The sequence below is a fragment of the Rhinopithecus bieti genome, unplaced genomic scaffold (assembly GCF_001698545.2).
Source record: "Rhinopithecus bieti isolate Rb0 unplaced genomic scaffold, ASM169854v2 scaffold_31527, whole genome shotgun sequence".
NCBI lineage: Eukaryota > Metazoa > Chordata > Mammalia > Primates > Cercopithecidae > Rhinopithecus > Rhinopithecus bieti.
Genome location: NW_016813959.1, coordinates 2,088,504 through 2,099,078, shown reverse-complemented (window position 1 = coordinate 2,099,078; position 10,575 = coordinate 2,088,504). Strand labels below are relative to the sequence as shown.

The following is a 10,575-nucleotide window of genomic DNA, read 5'->3' as shown; positions in this document are numbered from 1 at the left end:
AAAAAAAAAAAAAAAAAAAAAAAAGAGGCCAGGATTCCAACAGCAACAGGGAGAATGCTGAAGGGGCGAAGGAGAATCCACTCCAACTGACATTAAGTTATGCCAGGAAGGACATGAGCCTGATGATAAATACACCCCACAATGAGAGCATGAGAGCCGAGGAATTTTATCAGAGCATAGAACTGAAATGGATAAAACACAGATGCCGAAAGATCTAAAGACAACAGAAGAAAACCTCAGAACAGTGTTTTCAGGTTAGGACTGATTCACAGACAGAAGCAAGGAGAATAAAGAAGACCCAAATAATTTAATTTAAAGGCCTGATTGAAATAGATGTAGCAAACATCATATCCTACAAACAAAGGCAACATCTTCTGCCAGGAAGCCCTGGAACATTTAAAAACATGGTCATATTTAAGCCACAAATAAACTGTCAATAAATGGCAAAAAGCTTAAAAAACACAGGCCACATTCTTTGACCAGGAAAGCAATACAAGTAGATAATAATAATGAAAGAATAAATATACAAGATCCCCATCCCCCCAACTCCTAAACACTTGGAAATGTAAGAAACTGCCCTCGTAAATAATGCCAGATCAAAAAGGAATTTAAAACTGTAATTACACAAGATTTAGAAAATAATAAAGAAGAATATATCAAAACAAATGGGATAAAGTCTGAATTATACTTGGAGGAAAATCCACAGCCTTAATTTTTTCATTACCAAACCCAAAGCAACAAAAATAAATGGACTAAACATTCAACTTAAGATTTTAGGAAAAAAGTTTAAAGGCCAATAAAATACGCCAAAAGAAAACAGGAGAAAGGAATAGAAAAGTGGCAACAGAAATTAATGAGTCAGGAAACGGGAGACCATTAGCAAACCATGGCTGGTTCTGTGTGTGTGTATCACAACAATAAAAACAGCAGATAAGCCAGGGTAATTTGAGAGGGAAAGAGAACACAAATGCTCAGAATTAGGGATTAGAAAGAAAACAATGACACAACAAATATAGTAGAAACTTTTTCTTTTTTTTGAGACAGAGTCTTGCTTCATTGCCCAGACTGGAGTGTAATGGCGTGATCTCGGCTCACTGTGACCTCCACCTCCCAGGTTCAAGTGATTCTCCTGCCTCAGCCTCCCGAGTAGCTGGGATTACAGATGCCCGCCACCATGCCCAGCTAATGTTTGTATTTTTAGTGGAGATGGGGTTTCATTGTGTTGACCAGGCTGGTCTTGAACTCCTGACCTCAACTGATCTGCCAGCCTCAGCCTCCCAAAGTGCTGGGATTACAGGTGTGAGCCACCACGCTGTACTTATAGTAGAAACTTTTAAAATGCAAGAACCTATGACTTATAATTCTATATCTTCAACACCAAACCTCCCATGAGATTCAAATCATCAGAAGGGTTTCGAGAGATGCCAAAAAGAAGTAAAACCTTTGAAAAATGGCCTCCCCTCAAAAGGCACTGGACCCAGATGGTTTGATGGGCAAATTCATTCACACACTCAAGAAAGAAATACCCAGGCATAGAAACGTGTGGCAGTCTTCTAGGTCTATTTTACAAAGCCAACATGACCTTGATCTTAAAATCAAACAATACACAAGGGAACCATGTTTAGTCTGCTGTCGAAAATGAAATGCACAAGTTTTTACCTGAGTAGGTAATAAATATCTTTGATAACGCTGAGTCCCCATGAACCAAGGTTGTCCCAGCTCCTGGGGAGACCCGGACTCCCTCCCTCCCTAGACCCTCCAAAATGCATGCTCAGTCCTGCCTCTCCTCTGCCCCAGTCTTTCCCCACAATTGCAGCCACCAGGAACTGTATAAAGGGGAGACGTTTCGCCCCTAATCCAATCCCTTGTTCTCACTTTGGTTCTGGTCTGTCAGCTGATAGCTAATTACTGCTCATGTCAAAACAATTACTAGGAAAGAAAACATAATTTTCCATTCGACCCTTTCTCCCCATGCAGCAGCTCTCCTCAGACACCCTGTCTGGCTGGGTACCACTCTCCCGGGCACATTCAGAACACGTCTCAGTGGAGATCTAGACAACCCACAAGATCCCGGCAGCCTTCACCCACGGCATTCCTCATTGCCATTCCCTGTCCTCGGGGCTCCCGGCTCACCCAGGGTCAGCCGCAGAACAAATGAGGCCAGAAGCGGGTGCTTCTGGGGCCTCCAGCCTTCCGGGGAGGAAAAATGAAACTGGTCAAGGATTGCTCATAAAGGGAACATAATTCAGTCTGGAGATACAAGGGGAAAAAAAAAAAAAAAAAAAAAAGGCAAATGTCACATTCAGCTGTTTTAGGATTTTAAAAGGGAACTAAAAGCTCTATCTAGTTAGTAACCTTAGCAGCTTCAAATACAAACAGTACACACAGGCACCCACACGCTTCATGTGCCTTATGGGCAGTTAAGCAACTTGAGAGGGCTTAGGAGGTGTCTAATGAGAGGAGGGGACAGATATTTGGGTAGAAAAGAAGAGAGGGAGGTCTGGGTAGGGAGAAGTAAACAGAAACAGAGAAGGAGAATATGAAATGTTATCAAGAAAGACCAAGCAACAAAGAAACGCCAGCAGCTCCGCCACCCAGGACTCACCCCCGCCCGCAGCTCGGCTTCCGTATCTCAGTATCGATCCCTGATGGAAAAAGTCCCATGCTCAGAGCCCTACTCTCCAGGTTCCTGTTCCCCCAGGAACCCGAAAGAACGTAAGAAAATCAGCCATGAACACTCTCTTATTAAACCTCCTGTAGGTCTGGCCTAATTTCTCCTGTCTCTGGAATAAATATAGTAATTTCATTCATCAAGGTAAGGAACCTGGTGGCCGGGCGCGGTGGCTCAAGCCTGTAATCCCAGCACTTTGGGAGGCTAAGGAGGGCGGATCACTTGAGGTCAGGAGTTCGAGACCAGCCTGACCAACATGGTGAAACCCCATCTCTACTAAAATACAAAAATTAGCCAGGGGTGGTGGCGCATGCCTGTAATCCCAGCTACTTGGGAGGCTGAGGCAGGAGAATTGCTTGAATCCGGGAGGTGGAGGTTGCAGTGAGCCATGATGGTGGCATTGCACTCCAGCCTGGGCAACAAGTGTGAAACTCTGTCTCCAAAACAAACAAACAAACAAAAAAACAAAGTTAAGGAACCTGGGAGTGCTGAAGCCCTGGTTCTTGAAATCCTCGCTTTCCTCTTTTTCTCTTCCCCTCTCTTCTTCCCTCCTTCCCTTCCCTTCCTCCCTTTTCTCCTTCCTCCCCTCCTTCCACCCGTCCTCCTTCCCTCCTTCTTTCTCACCCCCCCTTTTTCCTTCCTTCCACCCATCCTCCTTCCCCATCTATCACATATTAAACATGGTACAGCCTAATATTTCCCCAGGTGTGTTAAACGGGACAGGAATTCTGCCAGGATGTGTATTGTGTTATGCGGTGATAGTAAAGGGTCAGTGTTACAGTCCAAAGAATTGAGGACAAACACCCCATTATTCCGACTGAGTTTATTTACAGTAGGCCTTTCAGAATATGCTGACATGAGCTTGAAATCTCAAACAAGGCAACAGCACGCAACATCCCTCCACGCACACAGACGCAGAACCCGTTTAGGGAAATACAGCAGGGCTACCGTGAAATCCACTTTGCGACACATAGCCATGGCCATAAAATGCAAGGTTTGAAGTGGGGCAGTTCCGTGCTCATCCGGTCTGATGACACAGGGCACAATTACAGTCTCCCTCCTCCCACCACACCCTGGAAGGCCTCGCAGTTTCCTTGGTCGCCACGCTCACCTTCTCAGGAGGATCCACTGTCTACCCGTCTATTTAGGGGAGCAGTTTTATATCAATACCTTTCTGTCCTAGAAATTTCTCTCTGGCCACCTGGTCTTCACTGTATCTCCTGGTTGTCTAAAATGTCAACTGCGTTCCCAAAGACAGAACTGATAAAAGATTTTCCCACATGGTTGTGAACAGTTACATGGCTGCTTTCCAGGACATCAGAGGTTAAACAGGCCTTTGTAATGTCCCAGGAACCTCAGCCAGCAAGGACACTGGTTCTAGGGGAACATGCACTTCTTCCAACAGAGGGTGTTGCGGCCTTTCCCGGAGTCAGTGGTGAGGTCTAAGTCAGAGCGCTGGGGAAGCTGCTTTGAACCTGAGACTGGCTAATTCCGCAAGAAGCAAGGGTCTTCCTTTGCTCCTGCAGGGGAGAGGAGAGCTGTTCCAGGCTTCCTGATCTGGAGAATAAGGTGTGGGCGAGGGTGAGGCTCTGGGTTCCAGAGCCCCCTCCCCAGAGAGCCCCTGCTCAGAGGAAACACAGTTGCCTCCCTAACCATACCCCTGGCCGGCTCCTCAGGCTCGAAGGAACATCCTCCTTGCCCTTCAGCCTCTGCACACTTGCTCTGTCCCCTTTAATCTGGGTTCCCTGAGGCTACTGGAGGCCTAAGGATGATCTCTCGGTGGGCTGACGCCCCAAGGCTGAGCAAAGCCAGATCCTGAACCCATGGTTCCTGAAAGACTCCCACAACCGCCCGCCAGGACAACCTCAATAAATAATAGATTTCTTTTATCCTTAAGAAAAACAAGTAAGTTCAATGCACATCTCAGGCCCAGAGGCTCAGAAAGCAATTCACTTTCCACATTTGCACTGTTGACACAAAAGCCACAGGTGCCTATTTGAATTTAAACAAATCAAATTTAAATAAAATCTAAATGCAATATGATTTCCAGGACTGGATCCGAGAACAGAAAAAGGACATGAATGGGAGAACTCATGACATCTTAATAAAGTCTAACATTCGGTTACTTGTAATGCACGATGTCAATTTCACGGTTTTGACAGATGTACTGTGGTTATGTAAGATGTCAACCGGGGGAACTGAGTAAAGAAGGCAAGGGAACTTACTGTCTTTATAGTTTTCTGTAAATTAAAACTGTTCCCCAAATTTTAAAAGTTATTAAAGTACACAAAAAATTCAGCTCCTTGCGCATACCAACCACATTTCAAGTACTCAATAGCCACACGTGGCTAGTGGCTACCATATTGGAAGGCGTAGAGAAAGAATGCTTATACTGTCATAGAGGGTTCTACTGGACAACACTGCCCTGTACCGTCTTAATTCTACCCAGTGACTCATACATCAACACTCCCAGCATCTCCCTTTTCACTCATTTTCTTTCCCTTTGCCTGTTACTATTCCTCTCTACAAATCAGTATTTCCACACTGCACATTAAGCCCAGCCCAGAGAGGATTTTTAATATTTGCAGCAGTTACTGAATGGCGTCTTAGGTGTTCTGTTTTGGTTTAAACTTTACTTCTTACTCAGGCAGGTCTCACCCAGAAAGCCTGGCATTTAACACCTCTAGTAAAGCTACTGAATAAACACAGCTCCCATAACTCTGGTGATATTAAAGGATGGAATGCAGGCAAAGTCCCCAGCCCAGGGCTGATCCTAAGTAGCACCCAACATTCAAAGACTGGAGTCTAGTTTGTACGGAGGTGGGGGGTGGGCTTTGGGGGAGGACTCTGGGCATGTTTCTAGAACTCTCTTCCCAGCTGGCAACCTGGCTGCCTGTGCTTAGCAGCATCCAACAAACCTGCATGAATAAGAATGAACCAGCTCTGCCTGTGGGTGGCCCTTCAAACTCTCTCTAGAAGTTCACAAAACTACAACACAAAAGTAAAGCCAGCTGGGTATGGTGGCTCATGCCTGTAACCCCAGCACTTTCGGAGGCTGAGGCTGGAGTATCACTTGAGTCTGGGCGTTTGAAACCAGCCTGGGCAATATAGTGAGACCTTGTCTCTATGAAAAATCATTTAAAACTTAGCTGGGCAAGGTGGCACGTGCCTATAGTCCCAGCTAATCGGGAGACTGAGGTGGGAGGATCACTTGAGCCCAGGAGGTCAAGACTGCAGTAAGCCAAGATCACACCACTGCACTCCAGCCTGGGCAACAGAGCAAGACCCTACCTCAAACAAACAAAAGAATCCAAAAGCATGCATGGATGGGCAGGGCCTCGTTTGATCTCCCTCCAGGCCCTCAAGTTTATGAATGGGGCAAATGAGGCCTGGCAAGGAGAAACATGCTCAAGGCTCCAGTTTAACAAATTGTAATTTCACAAATCTAGGATGCCAGTGATTGAGACCAGCAGTGGCTCATGTCTGTAATCTGGGTAATTTTGGGAGGATCATTTGAGCCCAGGAGTTCAAAACCAGTCTGAGCAACATGGCAAAACACTGTCTCTCTCTCTCTATATATATAAAAAACTAAAATAAGAAAATTAGCTGGGTGTGGGGGCACATGCCTGTAGTTCCAGCTACTTGGGAGGCTGAAACAGGAGGACTGCTTGAGCCCTGGAGGAGGAGGCTGCAGTGAGCTATGATCATGATACTGTATTCCAGCCTGAGTAACAGAGCAAGACCATGTCTCTAATAAACTAGTATATACTATTGATTGTAAGATGCATCTGACTTCCAAGATATTAATATGTCAGGGGAAAATGTATGTCTTAGAATCAATGACACAGGACTCTTCATGCCGACGTAGGGAGCTACTGCTGCTTGCTTCAATGGGCCGTGGTCCGGGAACCCTTGAGCAGTGCTGAACTGATGCTCTGGGTCACTCTACAACAGAGCTTCCCCACCTCGGCACTAGTAAACATTCAGGGCTGGGTGATTCGTTGTTGTGAAGACTTTCCTGTGCACTGTGGGATGTTCAGCAGCATCCCTGGCCTCTACCCACTAAATGCCTGTAGCACCTCCCCGCAGTGCTGACAGTCAAAAATATCTCCAGACATTGCCGAACGTTCCCTGGTAGGCAAAATCACCCAATAGAGGGAGGAAAGCTTAAGACATATGTGGTATGTGGCAAACAAAGCACTAAAAGCACTTGAGTTAAATAGGTTTCTTCATTTCAAGCCTTCCCGCAATCTTCAGAATGCTAATGTGCCTGTCCGGCTTCATCCTCCTTCATGGGGCACGGATAGATCCGGGATCCCAAGGATTCCACCTTAGGAAATACTACCTCAGCACCCTGGGGGTGGGGCAGAGGGGGAAAGGAGTTGTGAACACACTCGGTCTAGCCTTGGCCATGCTGGCAATTCTCATCTCTATATCTGACCTTCTCCATCCATCTCCCCACCTTTCTCAGCCCCCTTTAGGGGCGCAGCACACAGTGCAGCGCTGGATGGAGAGGCTCTTGATACGCTTGTAGGGTAAAAAAGGGAGCCTGTTAAACCCAGGCCTCTAAGCCAGGGACCGGAGGCGGCTCCTGTGAGCCCCCCTTCTGCAGGACAGCTCCCATCAACAGCAAGAGGACAAGATGCTGCCTGTGGAGGGGTGCCAGGAGAGCGGGCTTTGGAGAAGTGACCCCATCACTCAAAGGGCAAATCTCGACCAACCCACCAACGGGGCAGGCTGTGAGTCACACCCGCCATCTCTACATGTCCAAGCCTCCCTCTGCCGGCCTCCCTGTCCCGTCCTCCTTCACGGACCACTCTGGCTGGAAAAGACAGCTGGGTTTCCTTTTTAGTGTCTGGCTGGCTTGGAGCCAGCCAGGAAAGAGGACGCACCTTGTGTCATTCACTGGCATTTTGATTGTTAAAAAAACACACACACACACACAAAAACAACAGTGAAAGAGAAGCCAGTGGGCTCAGAACTGCCTGTGGTCACACGGTAGCTACAGCATGAACAGGCTCGTTTCTGGGGACTTGGTCTGAGACGGCAGCACTCACTGTCTCCCTAGGAAATCTGTCATAGCTACCCCATGTCCCTCCCCCACAAGGGGGTTCCTTTCTTAATTTTAAAAAAATTTAAGTAATAATATAAATATAAAGAAAATGCGTTTGAAAACCTAAAATAATTTTTGATAGCAAACACCCATGTTCATATCACCTCTCCCACACCTCGGCTGATTTTCTAGAGGTAATATTTTCCCATCATTTCCAGTTCTGAGCTCTTCTGCTGGCAGCTGTCATATGCCTAAGCAATACGCTTCGAATGTGCTCTTTCACGTCTTCAGGTCTCAATGGCAGACAATATCCAAAGACTCCCTGCTCTGAAAGGTGAGGATCTGGCCACTCGCATTGCGTCCCACCTCCCTCTTCCGATCTAGTATTCCAGAGTCCTGTGATTACCTCTGGTCCTTCCTGTGGTTCCCCGTGCTGCTTCAGGTAAACTATTCAGACTAGGGATTACTTTTTCTTCTGAGAACTTTCCACAGGCTCTCACCTCCCTTCCACAGAAGCTGAGACTGTCACGCTCAAGGCATTCAAGATTAAATTCCCAGCCCCAACCACAACCTTGATTTTCATGCTCTGCTGCCAGATTGACTCCTGAAGTCGAAAACCAACAAGTGTGCTTCACATACCATAGGACGGTGGAGACACAGGTAAATTAGCTCAACGTGGAAGCCAGGCTCTGGGGACTGAAGATACCGCAAAAGAAACAGACAAGTCCCCACCCTCAGGGAGCTTAGTCTAGCATGGGAGAGTGAAGATCAACTAGGAACAGGATGCTGGGGATGTTAAAACATCCAGGCGGCTGTGATCTAAAGTGACTGGGTGAGGGTTCTAAATTGAGTGGTCAGGGAAGGCTTCTTGGAGGAGGTGACATTTTTAAAAGCCACATGAAAACAGATGTTGTTCTCCCTGCTGATGGGTCCCATAACCTGCCTTCCAGAACCTCAGACCTAGGTGTCTCCCAAGAGCCCCCTGGACAAACCTTCCACCTATTATAGGAATGTCCATTTCGGCTGGGTGTGGTGGCTCACACCTTTAATCCCAGCACTTTGAGAGGCCAAAACGGGTGGATCACTTGAGGCCAGGAGCTCAAGACCAGCCCGGTCAACACGGCGAAACCCTGTCTCTACTAAAAATACACAAATTAGCCGGGCGTGACGGTACGCACCTGTAATCCCAGCTACTCGGGAGGGTGAGAAACAAGAATCGCTTGAACGCGGGAGGGAGAGGTTGCAGTGAGCCGAGACTGCACCACTGCACTCCAGCCTGGGTGACAGAATGAGACTCTGTCTCAAAATAAAAACAAACAAACAAAAAAGAACGTCCATCTCGACTGCCTCTGCTTGATTACCTCTGCAGACGGGGAACTCACACCCTCACAAGGTCTCCCTCACACTGTTTCAGGTGTTTTATTTGAAAGCTGCCTTGTAAACATCTGCCTCCTTTTAGCTTCTACTCTGTGATGTCCACAAGAGCCACATAGAGCAGTTCTGTCCACACTTCAGGTCTTCCTGCCCCTGACAGACAGGAAAGAACTCTGATACCTCACCTTCCCCAGCCATCTCCTCCTGCTAAGCGCCTGATGAGGAGTGTGCAGGAGGCCACCAGAGCTGCTGCTGGCACTGCCAGGGAGACTCCAACCTGCTCGGCAGCAGGCCTTATGGACTCCCCCCCAAGGCCCGACCCCTCCCTGGGTTTGCTACATCAGCCAGGTTTAAGACCCAGGACCCATAGTCTCAGCCTCTCCACTGAAGGTGGTGTCAGGGCCCTCCCACTTGCCCCAAAGCAGAGAGCGGACATTACCTGTTGGAGGCAGAGAGCTCCTGTGAGAGCCAGGGCTGGCTGGAATCCCAGGAGAACTGCTGGGACGTTCCCAGGTGGTCTCTGGTGAAAGAAGAACAAAGATCACTTTGAGAATGTCACAGGGCAGAACCTGAGTTTCACAGAACAGAAGGAGATGGTCAGAGCTGGAGAAAACAGAGACAGTCAATCGCCCTCCTCCCCAACCCTGGCAAGACAGGACCCTGCTTTCTGCTCCCATATCCATCCATCTCCCTTCCTACTCCTTGCCGCCCACCACCATCCCATGACCAGAGCTTCTCTTTGCTGGGGTTCCTTCTCGATGAGGCTGGGGCCAGAAGGAGCTGGACTTCCTGTTGAGAGGTCAAGATCCTCTGAAACAACCTCTGCCCCAACCTGCCTCTTCATTCACCCCCACTCTGTCTCGAGGCTCTAGACTCTTCTCCTGGAACCCTGAAGTTGCCAACTAGGTATTTCTCCCTGAATGTCCACTGTTACCTGAAACTCCAAAGCACAGACGAAAGAACACTGGCCTAAGAGTCTGTAAAGAGACAGGGGCCCTCTGCCACCTGGGGTGACTTCCAAGTTTCTTCCCGATTTCGCAGTTCTAAGTCTCATTTGAGCTGTAACTGCTGAATTTGCCTGGTCACCTCTCCCTCTTCCAATGCCCTGCTACAGGCTCTGATCAGAAATAAAACTGGCCGGGCACGGAGGCTCACAGCTGTAATCCCAGCACTTTGGGAGGCCTTAGGTGGGCAGATCACTTGAGGTCAGGAGTTTGAGACCAGCCTGGCCAACATGGTGAAACCCCGTCTCTATTAAAAATACAAAAATTAGCCAGGCGTGGTGGTGCGTGCCTGTGGTCCCAGCCACTTGGGAGGCTGAGGCAGGAGAACCCCTTCAACTTGGGAGGCAGAGGTTGAGTTGAGATTGTGCCACTGCACTCCAGCCTGGGGGTGGGCGGGAGAGAGAGAGAGAGAGAGAAGGAGGAAGGAGGAGGAAGGAGGAGGAGGAAGAAGGAAGAGGAAGGAGGAGGAAGAG

General features: G+C 48.0%; 1 protein-coding gene across 5 annotated transcripts in view; it reads right to left on the bottom strand.

The window, feature by feature from the left end:
• Positions 1-10,575, bottom strand: part of GAS7 (growth arrest specific 7) — a 304,840-nt gene that overhangs the window by 64,697 nt on the left and 229,568 nt on the right. For all 5 annotated transcript variants that reach the window (XM_017849222.1, XM_017849227.1, XM_017849226.1 and 2 more), the window contains exon 3: positions 9,538-9,618. In XM_017849222.1, coding sequence (XP_017704711.1) covers positions 9,538-9,618 — 81 coding nt within the window. The remainder of the gene's footprint in view (positions 1-9,537; positions 9,619-10,575) is intronic.